This window comes from Cuculus canorus, chromosome 28, assembly GCF_017976375.1.
Source record: "Cuculus canorus isolate bCucCan1 chromosome 28, bCucCan1.pri, whole genome shotgun sequence".
NCBI classification, from domain to species: domain Eukaryota; kingdom Metazoa; phylum Chordata; class Aves; order Cuculiformes; family Cuculidae; genus Cuculus; species Cuculus canorus.
In genome coordinates this window covers 2087206-2108436 of record NC_071428.1, presented here as the reverse complement: position 1 = coordinate 2108436, position 21231 = coordinate 2087206, and the positions used below count along the sequence as shown (strand labels likewise).

The 21231-nt window shown below is 61.8% G+C and overlaps 1 protein-coding gene across 1 annotated transcript; it reads right to left on the bottom strand.

Annotated features, from left to right (window-relative positions):
* Window positions 1-437: 437 nt before the first annotated feature.
* Window positions 438-21076, bottom strand: NECTIN4 (nectin cell adhesion molecule 4). The gene is made up of 9 exons (XM_054051243.1): window positions 20729-21076; window positions 15576-15935; window positions 12535-12825; window positions 11317-11431; window positions 9560-9723; window positions 7069-7216; window positions 6903-6981; window positions 4878-4967; window positions 438-1114 (listed from the first exon to the last, which is right to left on the bottom strand). Exons 1-9 carry the CDS (start codon window positions 20814-20816, stop codon window positions 848-850), a joined length of 1602 nt encoding a protein of 533 aa, XP_053907218.1. The 5' UTR covers window positions 20817-21076; the 3' UTR covers window positions 438-847.
* Window positions 21077-21231: the final 155 nt, after the last annotated feature.

Sequence of the window (21231 nt, the reverse complement as noted above, 5' to 3'; positions counted from 1 at the left end):
TGACCAGGGGGGTCCAGGGGTGTCCCCATGTCCAGGGGTGTCCCCATGCTCAGGGGGGTCCCCACGCCCAGGGGTCTCCAGGGGTGTCCCCGTGACCAGGGGGGTCCAGGGGTGTCCCCACGTCCAGGAGTGTCCCCATGCTCAGGGATGTCCCCATGTCCAGGGGTGTCCCCACGTCCAGGGGTGTCCCCATGCACAGAGGTGTCCAGGGGTGTCCCCACATCCAGGAGTGTCCCCACGCCCAGAGGTGTCCAGGGGTGTCCCCACGTCCAGAGGTGTCCCCATGCCCAGCATTGTCCCCACATCCAGGGGTGTCCCCATGCCCAGAGCTGTCCAGGGGTGTCCCCACGTCCAGAGGTGTCCCCATGCCCAGGGGTGTCCCCACATCCAGGGGTGTCCCCATGCCCAGAGGTGTCCAGGGGTGTCCCCACGTCCAGAGGTGTCCTCATGCCCAGGGGTGTCCCCACGTCCAGAGGTGTCCCCATGCCCATGGGTGTCCCCACATCCAGGGGTGTCCTCATGCCCAGGGGTGTCCCCACGTCCAGAGGTGTCCCCGTGCCAGTGGGTGCTCCGCACTCGGGGACACTCGGGGACCAAAGCCCAGTCCTGCTGCGTGTCCCCAACCCGGTGCCAGCAGCGAGGGGACACTCGGGGAGCGCAGCTCTGTCCTGGCGGGTGTCCCCCTAACCTCGGGGACACTCGGGGATGGGAGCAATGTCCTGGGGCGCAGCGCGTGTCCTCGATCCCGAGGGGACACTGAGGGACCGCAGCTCTGTCCTGGTGCGTGTCCCCGATCCGAAGGGACGCTCGGGGACGGGATCCGGGGGGGGGTCCCGGGGTGCCGCGCTCACACCAGGTGTCCGCGGCCGTTGATGTAGATGCCGTTGGTGCTGGGCTTGGCTTGCAGCATCCCATTCTCCTGCACGAAGTGCGTCATGGCTTGCTTGATGGGATCGTCTCTGCCACCGCCACCGCCACCACCGTCCTCGTCCTCTTCCTTCGGGTCTTTCCCCGCCAGCGCCGGCAGCAGCGGAGCCACCGGCACCTCTGTCTGTGTCTCGATCTCCCGCACCGTCGAGAGCGTTGAGTAGCTGCGACCTTCGGGCTCCTCACTCTGCGGAGAACGAGGGGCGCCATGGGGTCACCAACAAGGGACAGGAGCCAATGGGGACCAGGGATGCCATGGGGTCACCAACAAGGGACAGGAGCCAATGGGGACCAGGGATGCCATGGGGTCACCAACAAGGGACAGGAGCCAATGGGGACCAGGGATGCCATGGGGTCACCAACAAGGGACAGGAGCCAATGGGGACCAGGGATGCCGTGGGGTCACCAACAAGGGACAGGAGCCAATGGGGACCAGGGATGTCATGGGGTCACCAACAAGGGACAGGAGCCAATGGGGACCAGGGATGCCATGGGGTCACCAACAAGGGACAGGAGCCAATGGGGACCAGGGATGTCATGGGGTCACCAACAAGGGACAGGAGCCAATGGGGACCAGGGATGCCGTGGGGTCACCAACAAGGGACAGGAGCCAATGGGGACCAGGGATGCCGTGGGGTCACCAACAAGGGACAAAAGCCAATGGGGACCATGGATGCCATGGGGTCACCAACAAGGGACAGGAGCCAATGGGGACCAGGGATGATGTGGGGTCACCAACAAGGGACAGGAGCCAATGGGGACCAGGGATGCCATGGGGTCACCAACAAGGGACAGGAGCCAATGGGGACCAGGGATGCCATGGGGTCACCAACAAGGGACAGGAGCCAATGGGGACCAGGGATGCCATGGGGTCACCAACAAGGGACAGGAGCCAATGGGGACCAGGGATGACGTGGGGTCACCAACAAGGGACAGGAGCCAATGGGGACCAGGGATGCCATGGGGTCGCCAACAAGGGACAGGAGCCAATGGGGACCAGGGATGATGTGGGGTCACCAACAAGGGACAGGAGCCAATGGGGACCAGGGATGACGTGGGGTCACCAACAAGGGACAGGAGCCAATGGGGACCAGGGATGTCATGGGGTCACCAACAAGGGACAGGAGCCAATGGGGACCAGGGATGCCGTGGGGTCACCAACAAGGGACAGGAGCCAATGGGGACCAGGGATGCCGTGGGGTCACCAACAAGGGACAAAAGCCAATGGGGACCAGGGATGCCATGGGGTCACCAACAAGGGACAGGAGCCAATGGGGACGAGGGATGCCGTGGGGTCACCAACAAGGGACAGGAGCCAATGGGGACCAGGGATGATGTGGGGTCACCAACAAGGGACAGGAGCCAATGGGGACCAGGGATGATGTGGGGTCACCAACAAGGGACAGGAGCCAATGGGGACCAGGGATGCCATGGGGTCACCAACAAGGGACAAAAGCCAATGGGGACCATGGATGCCATGGGGTCACCAACAAGGGACAGGAGCCAATGGGGACCAGGGATGCCGTGGGGTCACCAACAAGGGACAGGAGCCAATGGGGACCAGGGATGCCGTGGGGTCACCAACAAGGGACAGGAGCCAATGGGGACCAGGGATGATGTGGGGTCACCAACAAGGGACAGGAGCCAATGGGGACCAGGGATGTCATGGGGTCACCAACAAGGGACAGGAGCCAATGGGGACCAGGGATGCCATGGGGTCACCAACAAGGGACAAAAGCCAATGGGGACCAGGGATGCCGTGGGGTCACCAACAAGGGACAGGAGCCAATGGGGACCAGGGATGCCGTGGGGTCACCAACAAGGGACAGGAGCCAATGGGGACCAGGGATGTCATGGGGTCACCAACAAGGGACAAAAGCCAATGGGGACCATGGATGCCATGGGGTCACCAACAAGGGACAGGAGCCAATGGGGACCAGGGATGATGTGGGGTCACCAACAAGGGACAGGAGCCAATGGGGACCAGGGATGCCATGGGGTCACCAACAAGGGACAGGAGCCAATGGGGACCAGGGATGCCATGGGGTCACCAACAAGGGACAGGAGCCAATGGGGACCAGGGATGCCGTGGGGTCACCAACAAGGGACAGGAGCCAATGGGGACCAGGGATGACGTGGGGTCACCAACAAGGGACAGGAGCCAATGGGGACCAGGGATGCCATGGGGTCACCAACAAGGGACAGGAGCCAATGGGGACCAGGGATGATGTGGGGTCACCAACAAGGGACAGGAGCCAATGGGGACCAGGGATGCCGTGGGGTCACCAACAAGGGACAGGAGCCAATGGGGACCAGGGATGCCGTGGGGTCACCAACAAGGGACAGGAGCCAATGGGGACCAGGGATGATGTGGGGTCACCAACAAGGGACAGGAGCCAATGGGGACCAGGGATGTCATGGGGTCACCAACAAGGGACAGGAGCCAATGGGGACCAGGGATGCCATGGGGTCACCAACAAGGGACAAAAGCCAATGGGGACCAGGGATGCCGTGGGGTCACCAACAAGGGACAGGAGCCAATGGGGACCAGGGATGCCGTGGGGTCACCAACAAGGGACAGGAGCCAATGGGGACGAGGGATGCCGTGGGGTCACCAACAAGGGACAGGAGCCAATGGGGACCAGGGATGATGTGGGGTCACCAACAAGGGACAGGAGCCAATGGGGACCAGGGATGATGTGGGGTCACCAACAAGGGACAGGAGCCAATGGGGACCAGGGATGCCATGGGGTCACCAACAAGGGACAGGAGCCAATGGGGACCAGGGATGCCATGGGGTCACCAACAAGGGACAGGAGCCAATGGGGACCAGGGATGCCGTGGGGTCACCAACAAGGGACAGGAGCCAATGGGGACCAGGGATGCCGTGGGGTCACCAACAAGGGACAGGAGCCAATGGGGACCAGGGATGATGTGGGGTCACCAACAAGGGACAGGAGCCAATGGGGACCAGGGATGTCATGGGGTCACCAACAAGGGACAGGAGCCAATGGGGACCAGGGATGCCATGGGGTCACCAACAAGGGACAAAAGCCAATGGGGACCAGGGATGCCGTGGGGTCACCAACAAGGGACAGGAGCCAATGGGGACCAGGGATGCCGTGGGGTCACCAACAAGGGACAGGAGCCAATGGGGACCAGGGATGTCATGGGGTCACCAACAAGGGACAAAAGCCAATGGGGACCATGGATGCCATGGGGTCACCAACAAGGGACAGGAGCCAATGGGGACCAGGGATGATGTGGGGTCACCAACAAGGGACAGGAGCCAATGGGGACCAGGGATGCCATGGGGTCACCAACAAGGGACAGGAGTCAATGGGGACCAGGGACGCCATGGGGTCACCAACAAGGGACAGGAGCCAATGGGGACCATGGGTGCCATGGGGTCACCAACAAGGGACAGGAGCCAATGGGGACCAGGGATGCCATGGGGTCACCAACAAGGGACAGGAGCCAATGGGGATGCTGCTGTGGGGCTCTGGGGGGCTCCCATGGGGCACTGGGGGGCTCCCGTGGGTCTGGGGGTGCAGCTATGGGGCACTGGGGGGCTCCCATGGGGCACTGGGGGGGCTCCCTTGGGTCTGGGGGTGCAGCTATGGGGCACTGGGGGGCTCCCGTGGGTCTGGGGGTGCTGCCATGGGGCACTGGGGGGCTTTGATGGGGCACTGGGGGGCTCCCATGGCTCTGGGGGTGCAGCTATGGGGCACTGGGGGGCTCCCTTGGGTCTGGGGGTGCAGCTATGGGGCACTGGGGGGCTCCAATGGGGCACTGGGGGACTCCCATGGCTCTGGGGGTGCAGCTATGGGGCACTGGGGGGCTCCAATGGGGCACTGGGGGGCTCCCGTGGGTCTGGGGGTGCTGCGATGGGGCACTGGGGGGCTCCCGTGGCTCTGGGGGTGCTGCCGTGTCCCCCCGTGTCCCCTCACCATGGCGGAGCAGATGCTGGTGCCGCGCAGGCTGTCGGCGCGCAGGCTGCCCTGGCGGCTCTCGGTGCGCAGCTGCAGCGTCTCCTCCAGCTGTCAACGGTCCCATCAGACCCAACCCCACGGACACCCCCGTTCCCCTGAGCACCCCAAAAGCCAGGGCTCCCCAACACCCGGTTCCTCGCGCACCCCAACGTCCATCACTCGTGGCACCCCAAGAGCCACTCCATCGGGTCCCCCAACACCCATCACCCAACGTCTATCGAGGTGCCCCATGATCCAGGGGTGACTCCCTTGGGCACCCCAACATCCATAGCACCCCAATACCCATCACCCATGGCGCTCCGAGACTTCCTGTCTTGGACACCCCAACTTCCATCACCCATGGTGCTCTGAGACTTCCTGTCTTGGACACCCCAACTCCCATCACCCAGGACACCTCAATACCCATCACCCATGGTGCTCCAAGACTTCCTGTCTTGGATACCCCAACTCCCATCACCCAGGACACCCCAATACCCATCACCCATGGAGCTCCAAGACTTCCTCTCTTGGACACCCCAATACCCATCACCCATGGCGCTTCAAGACAGGAAGTCTTGGACACCCCAACTCCCATCATCCCTGGCACCCCAATACCCATCACCCATGGCGCTCCAAGGCTTCCTGTCTTGGACACCCCAACTCCCTTCAGCCCTGGCACCCCAATACCCATCACCCATGGCGCTCCAAGACTTCCTGTCTTGGACACCCCAACTCCCTTCAGCCCTGGCACCCCAATACCCATCACCCATGGCGCTCCAAGACTTCCTGTCTTGGACACCCCAACTCCCGGCACCCCAATACCCATCACCCATGGTGCTCCAAGATGTCCTCTCTTGGACACCCCAACTCCCGGCACCCCAATACCCATCACCCATGGTGCTCCAAGATGTCCTCTCTTGGACACCCCAACTCCTGGCACCCCAATACCCATCACCCATGGTGCTCCAAGATGTCCTCTCTTGGACACCCCAACTCCTGGCACCCCAATACCCATCACCCATGGTGCTCCAAGACATCCTCTCTTGGACACCCCAACTCCCGGCACCCCAATACCCATCACCCATGGTGCTCCAAGATGTCCTCTCTTGGACACCCCAACTCCCGGCACCCCAATACCCATCACCCATGGCGCTCCAAGACGTCCTCTCTTGGACACCCCAACTCCCGGCACCCCAATACCCATCACCCGTGGTGCTCCAAGATGTCCTCTCTTGGACACCCCAACTCCTGGCACGCCAATACCCATCACCCATGGCGCTCCAAGACTTCCTGTCTTGGACACCCCAACTCCCGGCACCCCAATACCCATCACCCATGATGCTCCAAGATGTCCTCTCTTGGACACCCCAACTCCTGGCACCCCAATACTCATCACCCATGGTGCTCCAAGATGTCCTCTCTTGGACATCCCACCTCCCGGCACCCCAATACCCATCACCCATGGTGCTCCAAGATGTCCTCTCTTGGACACCCCAACTCCCGGCATGCCAATACCCATCACCCATGGTGCTCCAAGATGTCCTCTCTTGGACACCCCAACTCCTGGCACCCCAATACCCATCACCCATGGTGCTCCAAGATGTCCTCTCTTGGACACCCCAACTCCTGGCACCCCAATACCCATCACCCATGGCGCTCCAAGACATCCTCTCTTGGACACCCCAACTCCCGGCACCCCAATACCCATCACCCGTGGTGCTCCAAGATGTCCTCTCTTGGACACCCCAACTCCTGGCACCCCAATACCCATCACCCATGATGCTCCAAGATGTCCTCTCTTGGACACCCCAACTCCCATCACCCATGGTGCTCCAAGATGTCCTCTCTTGGACACCCCAACTCCCATCACCCATGGTGCTCCAAGATGTCCTCTCTTGGACACCCCAACTCCCATCACCCATGGTGCTCCAAGATGTCCTCTCTTGGACACCCCAACTCCCATCACCCCGAACACCCCAAGTCCTCGTCCCTCGGCCCACTCACCTGAGTGCGCGTGTCGGCGCTGTGGCTGGAGTGCAGGCGGCGGATGGAGTTCTCCCGCGTGAGCGTCAGCTCCTCCTCACTTTGGACATGAGAGACCCACTCAGAACGGGTTCTCCTCATCCTTCTCATCCCCCACATCCCCCCAACCCTTTGCCCCATCTCTTACTACTTCTCGGAGATGCGCTTGGTCTTGCGCTTGTGGTAGAGGGTCATGACGACGACGACGATGACGAGGACACAGAGCAGGACGGCGGCGATGACGCCCACCACCACCACCGAGGCCGAGACCAGGTCCACCTTGCGCACTTTGTTGTCTGTGGGGACACACGTAGGGGTGGTCGGTCGGTCAGGAGAAGATGGAGGGGGTGGGTGGATGGGTGATGGATGGACAGAGGAACGCACGGAGGGGTGGAGACAGATGGGTGGGTGAGGCCATGGAAGGAGAGAAGAGTGTTTCCATGGATGGATGGGTTGATGGGCAAGGGCAGGAATACATGGATGATGAACACAGCCATGATCTCCATGATCTTAAAGACCTTTTCCAACCTAAATGATTGTATGGTCCATGGAGGAGTGGGTAGGTGAGATCCTGAGTGGATGGATCAATGGGAACATCCACGGAGAGAAGGATGGATGAGTCCATGGACAGATGGTTGGTTGGATGGATGGACTGATGGGCGCATCCATAGATAAATCCATGGATGGATGGGTGGGTGGTTTGATGGGTGGATGACCGGATGGATGGATGGATGAGTTGGATGAGCAATGGGTGGAGAGACAGCTGGACAGAGAGGTGGAAGGGGGGATGGATGATGGGAGCACGGATGGACGGATGGATGAGCAGATGCTGAGGTGGATGAGTAAACGCATGAGTGGACGGATGGGCGAGTGCATGACTGGAGAGATGAGTAGATGGGTGGGTGGAGGAGACGGATGAGTAGACGGATGGGTGGATGATGGGACAGAGGAGCGCACGGACGGGCACGTGGACGGATGAACAAAGAGACAATGAGGAGTGAAAGGGGGATGGATGGATGGATGGATGGATGGATGGATGGACAAATGGGTGGACTGATGAAGAAACAGAGAAAGTGGATGGGTTGAGAGAGGTGGTGGTGGTTCTGGTGGTGCATGGATAGACAGACAAACGGAAGGACAGCCAAGAGGACAGTTAGAAAGATGGGTGGACAGGCGGACAGATGGACAAACAGGCAAAGGGCATCCAGGGAAGAATGGACAGAGCCTGGAGGGGACAGATGGACAGACACATGGACACTTGGGAAGGGCCGAGTGGGGGACAGAGGGAGCAGAGCCCAGGGACGGACAGACAGATGGGTGGGAGCAGCACGGAATGGTGCTCACCACCTGCCACCCTCTCAGCACCCACCTGGGACCCTCACCCAGCACCCACCCTCTCAATGCCCATCTGTGACCCTCACCCAACGCCCACCTTTAACCCTCACCCAACACCCGAGACCCTCACTTAACACTCACCTGAGACCCTCATTCGACGCCCACCTGGGACCCTCACCCAAAACCTGAGACCCTCACTTAACGCTCACCTGAGACCCACACCCAACACCTGTGACCCTCAACCAACACCTGAGACCCTCACCCAACACCCACATGAGACCCTCACCCAACGCCCACCTTTGACCCTCACCCAACACCTGAGACCCTCACCCAATGCCCACCTTTGACCCTCACCCAATGCCCACCTTTGACCCTCACCCAACACCTGAGACCCTCACCCAACACCTTTGACCCTCACCCAACACCTCAGACCCTCACCCAATGCCCACCTTTGACCCTCACCCAACACCTGAGACCCCCACCCAACGCCCACCTTTGATCCTCTCTCAACGCCCACCTTTGACCCTCACCCAAAACCCGAGACCCTCACCCAACACCCGAGACCCTCACCCGATGCCCACCTTTGACCCTCACCCAACGCCCACCTTTGACCCTCACCCAACGCCCGAGACCCTCACTCAACGCCCACCTTTGACCCTCACCCAACGCCCGAGACCCTCACCCAACACCCACCTTTGACCCTCACCCAACGCCCGAGACCCTCACCCAACACCCGAGACCCTCACCCAACACCTGAGACCCTCACCCAACGCCCACCGTTGACCCTCACCCAACGCCCACCTTTGACCCTCACCCAACACCCATATGAGACCCTCACCCAACGCCCACCTTTGACCCTCACCCAACGCCCACCTTTGACCCTCACCCAACACCCATATGAGACCCTCACCCAACGCCCACCTTTGACCCTCACCCAACACCCATATGAGACCCTCACCCAAGGCCCACCTTTGACCCTCACCCAACGCCCACCTTTGACCCTCACCCAACACCCATATGAGACCCTCACCCAACGCCCACCTTTGACCCTCACCCAACGCCCACCTTTGACCCTCACCCAACACCCATATGAGACCCTCACCCAACGCCCACCTTTGACACTCACCCAACACCTGAGACCCTCACCCAACGCCCACCTTTGACCCTCACCCAATGCCCACCTTTGACCCTCACCCAACGCCCACCTTTGACCCTCACCCAACGCCCACTGTTGACCCTCACCCAACACCCATATGAGACCCTCACCCACCGCCCACCGCCCTCGTGGGGCCGCGGGTGCCCACCTTCCTCCCTACTCCTGACGCTGACGTTGGCTCTCGCCTCTTTGGTGGCCACGCGGTTGGAGACGCGGCAGATGTAGTGGCCGGCGTCGGCGGGGGTGAGGGGCCGCTGGAAGGCCAGCGTGTCCCCCTTGACGCGCACGCCGGCGGGCAGCGGGGCATCCAACCTGCGGGGCGGCACCGTCAGCCCTCGGCGTGCCCGGGCGGCGCCGCCAAAGCCGGGGTTGCCGGTTCCCACGGCTGACGCCCTGCCCGGCCCTGGGGAGGCTTGTCCGGGCACGGCGGCGCTTGCCACGCACGCCGGCACCGCGGCGCTCAGCACGGGCACGCCTGGGCACGGCTGGGACACGGGACACGGGATGGGGACAGGACGTGGAAGGCACAGGGTGATGGGCAGGGGACACGGGACATGGGGACAGTAGGGACATGGGGACAGGTGGAGGACATGGGGACAGGTGGAGGACATGGATATGGGATATGGACACAGTAGGGACATGGGGACAGGTGGAGGACATGGGGACAGTAGGGACATGGGGACAGGTGGAGGACATGGGGACAGGTGGAGGACATGGATATGGGACATGGACACAGTAGGGACATGGGGACAGGTGGAGGACATGGGGACAGGTGGAGGACATGGATATGGGATATGGACACAGTAGGGACATGGGGACAGTAGGGACATGGGGAAAGGTGGAGGACATGGATATGGGACATGGACACAGTAGGGACATGGGGACAGGTGGAGGACATGGGGACAGGACATGGACACAGTAGGGACATGGGGACAGGTGGAGGACATGGGGACAGGTGGAGGACATGGATATGGGACATGGACACAGTAGGGACACGGGGACAGGTGAAGGACATGGGGACGGGACATGGACACAGTAGGGACATGGACACAGTAGGGACATGGGGACAGGTGGAGGACGTGGATATGGGATATGGACACAGTAGGGACATGGGGACAGGTGGAGGACATGGATATGGGACATGGACACAGTAGGGACATGGGGACAGGTGGAGGACGTGGATATGGGACATGGACACAGTAGGGACATGGGGACAGGTGGAGGACGTGGATATGGGACATGGACACAGTAGGGACATGGGGACAGGTGGAGGACATGGATATGGGATATGGACACAGTAGGGACATGGGGACAGGTGGAGGACATGGGGACAGGTGGAGGACATGGATATGGGACATGGACACAGTAGGGACATGGGGACAGGTGGAGGACATGGATATGGGACATGGACACAGTAGGGACATGGGGACAGGTGGAGGACATGGACATGGGATATGGACACAGTAGGGACATGGGGACAGGTGGAGGACATGGGGACAGGTGGAGGACATGGATATGGGACATGGACACAGTAGGGACATGGGGACAGGTGGAGGACATGGATATGGGACATGGACACAGTAGGGACATGGGGACAGGTGGAGGACATGGATATGGGACATGGACACAGTAGGGACATGGGGACAGGTGGAGGACGTGGATATGGGACATGGACACAGTAGGGACATGGGGACAGGTGGAGGACATGGATATGGGATATGGACACAGTAGGGACATGGACACAGTAGGGACATGGGGACAGGTGGAGGACATGGATATGGATATGGGGCGTAGGACAAGAGCCCTGGACACGGGACGGGAGACATGGGCTCAGGACGAGGGGACAAGGAGGGGACAGCTGAGGGCCACGGGATGTGACAGGGGACAGGGACAGGGGGTCCTCACCGTGTCCAGTTGTAGGTGGGTGGGGGGTTGCCCTCACCCAGGCAGGTCAGCGCCGCCCCCTCCGTGCCCTCCTGCCACCCCTCCGAGTGTCCCAGCACCGACGCGTCCGACAGGTCTGGGGACACGGAGCACTCAGGGGCGTCCCCGCAAGCCACCCTGTCCCCAGCGCCCCCCTCGTGTCCCCAGACTGCCCCCGTGGCTCTTCATGTCCCCAACGCCTTCATGACCCCCAACATCCTCCGTGTCCCTCAACCCCTCCATATCTCTGGTGACCCCATGTCCTTCAACCCCTCCATATCTCTGGTGACCCCATGTCCTTCAACTCCCTCCATATCCCTGTTGACCCCATGTCCTTCAACTCCCTCCATGTCCTTCAACCCCTCCATATCTCTGGTGCCCCCCATGTCCCTCAACCCCCTCCCCATCCCTGGTGACCCCCATGTCCTTCAACTCCCTCCCCATCCCTGGTGACCCTCATGTCCCTCAACCCCTCCATATCCCTGTTGACCCCATGTCCTTCAACCCCCTCCATGTCCTTCAACCCCTCCATATCTCTGGTGCCCCCCATGTCCCTCAACTCCCTCCCCATCCCTGGTAACCCCATGTCCCTCAACCCCTCCATATCTCTGGTGACACCCATGTCCTTCAACTCCCTCCATATCTCTGGTGACCCCATGTCCTTCAACCCCCTCTATGTCCTTCAACCTCCTCCATGTCCTTCAACCCCTCCAATATCTCTGGTGCCCCCCATGTCCCTCAACCCCCTCCCCATCCCTGGTGCCCCCCATGTCCCTCAACCCCTCCATATCTCTGGTGACCCCATGTCCTTCAACCTCCTCCATGTCCTTCAACCCCCTCCCCATCCCTGGTGCCCCTCATGTCCCTCAACCCCCTCCCCATCCCTGGTGACCCCCATGTCCCTCAACCCCTCCATATCTCTGGTGACCCCATGTCCTTCAACCCTCTCCATGTCCTTCAACCCCTCCCCATCCCCAGTGCCCCCCATGTCCCTCAACCCCCTCCCCATCCCTGGTGACCCCATGTCCCTCAACCCCTCCATATCTCTGGTGACCCCATGTCCTTCAACCCACTCCATGTCCCTCAACCTCCTCCATGTCCCCCAACCCCTCCCCATCCTTGGTTCCTCCCATGTCCCTCAGCCCCCTCGCCCTCCCCGGTGCCCCTCGGTTCCCGCCATGCCCCTGCCCGGTGCCGCACAGGCGACGCTGAGGATGTGGGTGATCCTCTTTTCATGGCGCAGACCAGGGTGGGCCACCACGCAGGTGAGGCTCTTGCCGTTCATGCTGCGCCCGGGCACCAGGTAGAACTCGCTGGTGACGGAGGCGGAACGGGCGTGTGCCGAGCGGCGCGTGGTGTTGGTGCCGCGCACCTCGGTCTCCCAGCGCACCGACGGCACCGGGTTGCCCTCGGCCGTGCACGAGGCCGCCAGCGTCCGGCCCTGACCCTCCTCCAGCGGTGGCCCCGGGTTCAGGATGGGCAGCGGCGGCACTGCGGGTGGTACCGGCGTCACCGCCGCGCTGGCTGGTGACCCCAGACCCACCTGCCCCAACGGCAGCCCCAGCGCAGCTCCTCCCGTTTCCGTCGCCAACCACCATCCTGCCGTGCTCATCACCCCATGGCCACCATCCCATTGCCCATGACCACCATCCCATTGCCCGTCACCCCATGGCCACCATCCCATTGCCCAATGACCACCATCCAATCGTCCATCACCCCATGGCCACCATCCCGTTGCCCATGACCACCATCCCATCACTCCATGGCCACCATCCCATTGCCCATCACCCCATGGCCACCATCCCATTGCTCCATGGCCACCATCCCATTACCCAATGACCACCATCCCATAGCCCATCACCCCATGACCACCATCCCATTACCCAATGACCACCATCCCATAGCCCATCACCCCATGACCACCATCCCATTACCTGATGACCATTATCCCATCACCCCATGGCCACCATCCCATTGCTCCATGGCCACCATCCCATTACCCAATGACCACTATCCCATTGCCCATCACCCCATGACCACCATCCCATTACCTGATGACCATTATCCCATCACCCCATGACCACCATCCCATTACCTGATGACCACCACCCCATTGCTCCATGGCCACCATCCCATTGCCCATCACCCCATGGCCACCACCCCATTGCCCAATGACCACCATCCAATCGTCCATCACCCCATGGCCACCATCCCATTGCCCAATGACCACCATCCCATTGCCCATCACCCCATGGCCACCATCCCATTACCCAATGACCATTATCCCATCACCCCATGGCCACCATCCCATTACCCAATGACCACCATCCCATTGCCCATCACCCCATGGCCACCATCCCATTACCTGATGACCATTATCCCATCACCCCATGACCACCATCCCATTGCTCCATGACCACCATCCCATTGCCCATCACCCCATGGCCACCATCCCATTACCCAATGACCACTATCCCATTGCCCATCACCCCATGGCCACCACCCCATCGCTCCATGACCACCATCCCATTGCCCATCACCCCATGACCACCATCCCATTGCCCAAAGACCACCATCCCATTGCCCATCACCCCATGGCCACCATCCCTTTACCCAATGACCACCATCCCATTGCCCATCACCCCATGGCCACCATCCCATTACCCAATGACCACCATCCCATCGCCCATCACCCCATGGCCACCATCCCGTTGCCCATGACCACCATCCCATCACTCCATGGCCACCATCCCATTACCCAATGACCATTATCCCATCACCCCATGGCCACCATCCCGTTGCCCATGACCATTATCCCATCACCCCATGACCACCATCCCATTGCTCCATGACCACCATCCCATTGCCCATCACCCCATGGCCACCATCCCTTTACCCAATGACCACCACCCCATCGCCCATCACCCCATGACCACCATCTTATTGCCCATCACCCCATGGCCACCATCCCATTACCCAATGACCACTATCCCATCGCCCATCACCCCATGGCCACCACCCCATTGCCCGATGACCACCATCCAATCGTCCATCACCCCATGACCACCATCCCATTGCTCCATGACCACCATCCCATCGTCCATCACCCCATGACCATTATCCCATTGCCCAAAGACCACCATCCCATCGCTCCATGACCACTATCCCATCGCCCATCACCCCATGGCCACCATCCCATTACCCAATGACCATTATCCCATCACCCATGGCCACCATCCCATTGCTCCATGACCACCATCCAATCGTCCATCACCCCATGGCCACCATCCCATTGCCCAATGACCACCATCCCATTGCCCATCACCCCATGGCCACCATCCCATTACCCAATGACCATTATCCCATCACCCCATGGCCACCATCCCATTACCCAATGACCACCATCCCATTGCCCATCACCCCATGGCCACCATCCTGTTGCCTGATGACCACCATCCCATCGCCCATCATCCCATGACCACCATCCCATTACCCAATGACCACTATCCCATTGCCCATCACCCCATGGCCACCACCCCATCGCTCCATGACCACCATCCCATTGCCCATCACCCCACGGCCACCATCCCATCACTCCATGACCACCATCCCATCGTCCATCACCCCATGACCACTATCCCATTGCCCAAAGACCACCATCCCATTGCTCCATGACCACCATCCCATCGCCCATCACCCCATGGCCACCATCCCATTACCCAATGACCACTATCCCATCGCCCATCACCCCATGGCCACCACCCCATTGCCCGATGACCACCATCCAATCGTCCATCACCCCATGACCACCATCCCATTGCTCCATGACCACCATCCCATCGTCCATCACCCCATGACCACTATCCCATTGCCCAAAGACCACCATCCCATCGCTCCATGACCACCATCCCATTGCCCATCACCCCATGGCCACCATCCCATTACCCAATGACCATTATCCCATCATCCCATGACCACCATCCCATTACCCAATGACCACCACCCCATCGCCCATCACCCCATGACCACCATCCCATTGCCCATCACCCCACGGCCACCATCCCATCACCCCATGACCACCATCCCATCGTCCATCACCCCATGACCACTATCCCATTGCCCAAAGACCACCATCCCATCGCTCCACGACCACCATCCCATCGCCCATCACCCATGACCACCACCCCATCACTCATTGACCACCCCGTTCACCGCCGCCGTCGTTCTCCGCCGGCACTCACCGAGCACCTTGAGGCTGAGCCGCCCCTCGAAGCTGCCCAGCGGGAAGGTGATGAGGTGGCACTCGTAGTCGCCCTCGTCGCCCTGCACGGCGTTGCGTAGGACGATGGCTCCGTCTTCCAGCGCCCCCTCGGCCCGGCGCAGCACCCGCCCGGCGTAGGGCTCCTTGACGTGCTCGCCGTGCTCGCGGTTGAGCACGGCCACCTCGGCGCTGCGCCCGCCCGCGCCGCGCTTCAGCCACGTCACCTGCACCACCTTCTCCTTCTCCTCCTCCTGCGCCCGGTACCGGCACGGCAGCACCACGTCCTGGCCCAGCACCGCCGTCACGCTGCGCTCCATCTCCACCACTCCCGCCAGGCAGCCTGCGGGGACACCACCGCGCTCGCACGCACGCCACGCACCACGGCCAACAGCTCCCGGGCACGCCTGGGCTCCTTGCACGCCCGGGGGGGTCCTTCTGACACACGTGTGCATGGGCGCAACGCTTGGAGATGCTTTGCACGCTCCAACACACGTGTGCTTGCACTCACATCCATGCAAGAACACTTGGGCACACGTGGGCTCTTGCACGCTCAGGTGGTCCTTCTGATACATGTGTGCATGGACGCAACACTTGGAGATGCTTTGCACACTCCAACACGCGTGTGCTTGCACTCATCTCCATGGAAGAACACTTGGGCTCCTCCCTGAGGTCCTTCTGGCACACGTGTGCATGGACGCAACGCTTGGAGATGCTTTGCACACTCCAACACGTGTGTGCTTGCACTCACACCCATGCAAGAACACTTGGGCACACGTGGGCTCCTGCACGCCCAGGTGGTCCTTCTGACACACGTGTGCATGGATGCAACGCTTGGAGATGCTTTGCACGCTCCAACGTGTGTGCTTGCACTCACATCCATGCAAGAACACTTGGGCACACGTGGGCTCTTGCACGCTCAGGTGGTCCTTCTGATACATGTGTGCATGGACGCAACACTTGGAGATGCTTTGCACACTCCAACACGCGTGTGCTTGCACTCATCTCCATGGAAGAACACTTGGGCTCCTCCCTGAGGTCCTTCTGGCACACGTGTGCATGGACGCAACACTTGGAGATGCTTTGCATGCTCCAACACACGTGTGCTTGCACTCACACCCATGCAAGAACACTTGGGCATGTGTGGGCTCCTGCACGCTCAGGTGGTCCTTCTGACACACGTGTGCATGGACGCAACACTTGGAGATGCTTTGCACACTCCAACACGTGTGTGCTTGCACTCACATCCATGCGAGAACACTTGGGCTCCTCCCTGAGGTCCTTCTGGCACACGTGTGCATGGGCACAACGCTTGGAGATGCTTTGCACACTCCAACACGTGTGTGCTTGCACTCACACCCATGCAAGAACACTTGGGCACACGTGGGCTCCTGCACGCCCAGGTGGTCCTTCTGACACACGTGTGCATGGATGCAACGCTTGGAGATGCTTTGCACGCTCCAACGTGTGTGCTTGCACTCACATCCATGCAAGAACACTTGGGCACACGTGGGCTCCTGCACGCTCAGGTGGTCCTTCTGGCACACGTGTGCATGGACGCAACACTTGGAGATGCTTTGCACACTCCAACACGTGTGTGCTTGCACTCATCTCCATTGAAGAACACTTGGGCTCCTCCCTGAGGTCCTTCTGACACACGTGTGCATGGGCACAACACTTGGAGATGCTTTGCACTCTCCGGCACGCGTGTGCTTGCACTCACATCCATGCAAGAACACTTGGGCACATGTGGGCTCCTGCACACTCAGGTGGTCCTTCTGGCACACGTGTGCATGGGCACAACGCTTGGAGATGCTTTGCACGCTCCAACACGTGTGTGCTTGCACTCACACCCATGCAAGAACACTTGGGCACACGTGGGCTCCTGCACGCCCAGGTGGTCCTTCTGACACACGTGTGCATGGATGCAACACTTGGAGATGCTTTGCACACTCCAACACGTGTGTGCTTGCACTCATCTCCATTGAAGAACACTTGGGCTCCTCCCTGAGGTCCTTCCGGCACACGTCTGCACAGACACAACGCTTGGAGATGCTTTGCACACTCCAACACGTGTGTGCTTGCACTCACATCCATGCAAGAACACTTGGGCACACGTGGGCTCCTGCACGCTCAGGTGGTCCTTCTGACACACGTGTGCATGGATGCAACGCTTGGAGATGCTTTGCACGCTCCAGCACACGTGTGCTTGCACTCACATCCATGCAAGAACACTTGGGCACACATGGGCTCCTGCACGCCCAGGTGGTCCTTCTGGCACACGTGTGCATGGGCGCAACGCTTGGAGATGCTTTGCACGCTCCAACTCACGTGTGCTTGCACTCACACCCATGCAAGAACACTTGGGCACACCTGCACATTCTCCATCACGCTTGTGCTTGCACACGCATCCACAAAGAACGCGTGGACACCCTCACGCCCACCAGGTTCTCACATACTTTTGCACACGTGCGGACACCCTCACGCCCACTTGGTTCACGCATACTTTTGCGCACGCGCATTCACCCTCACGCCCACCATGTCCACGCGTACTCGTGCACGCTTGCACACGCGTGGACACCCCCATGCCGCGGCGCTGCCGTGGGTGCCGGGGTGTGGCACAGGGCCCACCCAACCTCTGGGTGACGCCGGGCGAAGCGGCTCTGCCGGCGCGGCCAGCCCAACCGGCCGGCACACATACCGGGGCGCTGCCACGGCTTGCGGAGTGCACCCTCCATCCCCCCCCCCGGCCCCAAACACCCCCACGAACCCCCCAACACCACCGGCTCCACTAATGACCCCCCAAATTCATTAATTAATTGCGCTTTGCCCATGTCTTAAGTCCCGGTAGCCTTCAACAGGGCTGTGCCTCAGTTTCCCCACACACCACAATGGGGCTGAGGGAGCCCTGGGAGGGGGGGGGCATAAAGCAGGGAGGAGGAGGGGGGGGTGCGGTACTTGGGGGGCTACTGGTGGGGGGGGTGGCAAGTGGCCACTGCCGTGGGGCAACCCACCCAGCGCGTGGGAACGGGGCAGGAATGGGGATGGAACCGGCTGAACCGGATTCCCCCCCCCCACGCCGGGATCGGCGGCGCACACGCGTGTGAAAAAGCTTCGCACCGGCGCGTGTGCACATCGGCCTTTGCACCGACACAGGAGGGGGGAAAAAGCAGCGGTAGTGTGTGCGCACACCCACCTGTGCACCAGCAGGGGTGATTGTGCCCCTCAGACACACGCGTGTGTAAGTGTGTGTGTGTGTCAGGGTTGTGCCCTTTGGAACACAGCCCAGAGGTGTGCACAAGGGTGATGGTCTGGCACACGCGTGTGGCTGGCGGCACCGCGGAGCACAGAGGCACAGGCATGCACCTTGCACGCGCGTGTGTGCTTGTGCACCTTTGGGAGGGGATGTATAGGTGTATACAAACCATAGGCGCAGCCCTGCACACACACACACACAGGTGTGTGCAAACCGGGGTCACATCCCTATGGAGCTGTGCACACTTGTGCCCCTTACACACGCGTGTGCCACACACACACACACACTGTGAGGTCACTGCCTCCCCGCAGCGCGTTCCCAGGGGTTTCCCCACCTGTGGGGAAACTGAGGCACGGGAGGGGCTCGGCCCCACGCTGGGAGGGGGGAACGGGGAAGAGCGGGTGTGAGGGCACGGACACACGGACACGCACGCGGACACACGGACACGCGCAGGTGCACGTACGGACACGCACAAGAGTGGACGGACACACAGACGTGCACACGGATATGCAGACGGACACGCAGGTGGACAAACGGACACACAGGTGCTCATACGGACACACGGACACACACATGGACACACAGACGGACACACGGACACACACAGGTGCTCACACAGACACACGGACACGCACACGGACACACAGGAGGACAGACGGACACACACGTGGACACACAAATGGAGACACAGACACGCGCAGGTGCACATACGGACACACGGACACACACACAGATGGACAGACGGACACGCACAGGTGGACACATGGACAGACGGACACACACGTGGACACACGAGTGGACACACGGCCACGCGCAGGTGCACATACGGACAGACGGATGGACACATGGACACTCAGGCGGACACACGGACACACACGTGCACTTACGGACACACGGACGCGCACACGGACACACAGGTGGACACACGGACACCCGCAATGCCCGCGGCGATCCCCCCCCCCGGGCGGGACAGACGGACGGACGGACGGACGGACGGACAGACGGACAGACGGACAGCGGTGCGGAGCCGCAGTTCCGCGCACCCCCACTCACACGAGAGCGCACACGCGCGGAATCCCCGTGGGAACCGCCGTTCTGCTCCCCCCGGGGCTACCGGGACCCTTCGGGCCCGGTTTCCCACGCCATGGGCTACCGGGACCACCGCTCCCTCCTCTTTCCGCTCGCCCCAGGGCTACCGGGACCCCCAATCCCCCCCAATCCCCATCACCCCGGGGCTACCGGGACCCTTCAGTCCCAGTTTCCCACGCTATGGGCTACCGGGAGTCCCGGTCTCTCCCCATCCCCCTCGCCCCGGGGCTACTGGGACCCCCAATCCCCCCCATCCTCTTCGCCCCGGGGCTACCGGGACCCCCAGTCCCCCCCATCCTCTTCGCCCCGGGGCTACCGGGACCCCCAATCCCCCCCATCCTCTTCGCCCCGGGGCTACCGGGACCCCCAGTCCCCCCCATCCCCCTCGCCCCAGGGCTACCGGCACCCTTCGGTCCCAGTTTCCCACGCTATGGGCTACCGGGAGTCCCGGTCTCTCTCCATCCCCCCCTCTCCCCGGGGCTACCGGGACCCCCCCAGTCTCAGTTTCCAAAGCCATGAACTACCGGTACCCCCCGGTTCGCCTCTCTTTCCTCTACCGGTACCCCCAGTCCTCTCCGGTCCCCGTTTCCCACTCCACGAGCTACCGGTAGCCCCGGTCTCTCCCCGGTCTCCTCTCTCCGGGGCTACCGGGACCTCCAGTTTCCCCCAGTCCCGGTTTCCCACGCCGCCGTTACCGGTCCTCCCGGTCCCCCCCGCCATCCTCCTCGCCCCGGGGCTCTCGGTCCCCGTTCCACCCCCCCCCCCCCCCCCCGGTCCCGGTGGTTCCTTACCGGTGGCGGCGAGGATGATGATGAGGAGGAGGAGGAGGAGGCGGCGGAGGGGGCAGCCGCTCGCCCGGGGCAGCATCCCGGGAGCCATGCGGGCACCGGGGGCTCACGGAGCTGCGGGGCCCCCGGGCAGCACCATCCGGGCCGAACCGGGAGGAACTGGGACGAGCCGGGATTAAGTCCTACCGGTCCGAACCGGGATCAACCGAATGGAACGGAGCCGAACCCCTCAACGGGAGGGTGGTACCCGGATAGATAGCCCGGAACCAGGCGGTATCGGTCGGAACGGGACCGAACCGGGGGGGGAACCGAGCCGAACCGGGGCCCGAGCTGCGCCGGGACTGGGCGGGGGCGGGGCCGGGGGCGGGGCCGGGCGGGGGGACCGGTCGGGCCGGTCCGGGCGGGGGCGGGAGGGGGCGTGGCCGAGAGGGACCGGTCGGGCCGGTCCGGGACCTGGGATCGGTAAGGAGGGGCGTGGCTTGATGAAAGGGGCGTGGCTGGAGAGA

Excerpts from the sequence above, each read along its gene's own strand:
- NECTIN4 (XM_054051243.1), bottom strand. The coding sequence starts at position 20,816 with ATGGCTCCCGGGATGCTGCCCCGGGCGAGCGGCTGCCCCCTCCGCCGC. Across the intron at positions 15,936-20,728 it reads CATCATCCTCGCCGCCACCG|GCTGCCTGGCGGGAGTGGTG; the intron begins GTAAGGAACCAC and ends GTGTCCCCGCAG. Across the intron at positions 4,968-6,902 it reads GCGCCGACACGCGCACTCAG|CTGGAGGAGACGCTGCAGCT; the intron begins GTGAGTGGGCCG and ends GACCGTTGACAG.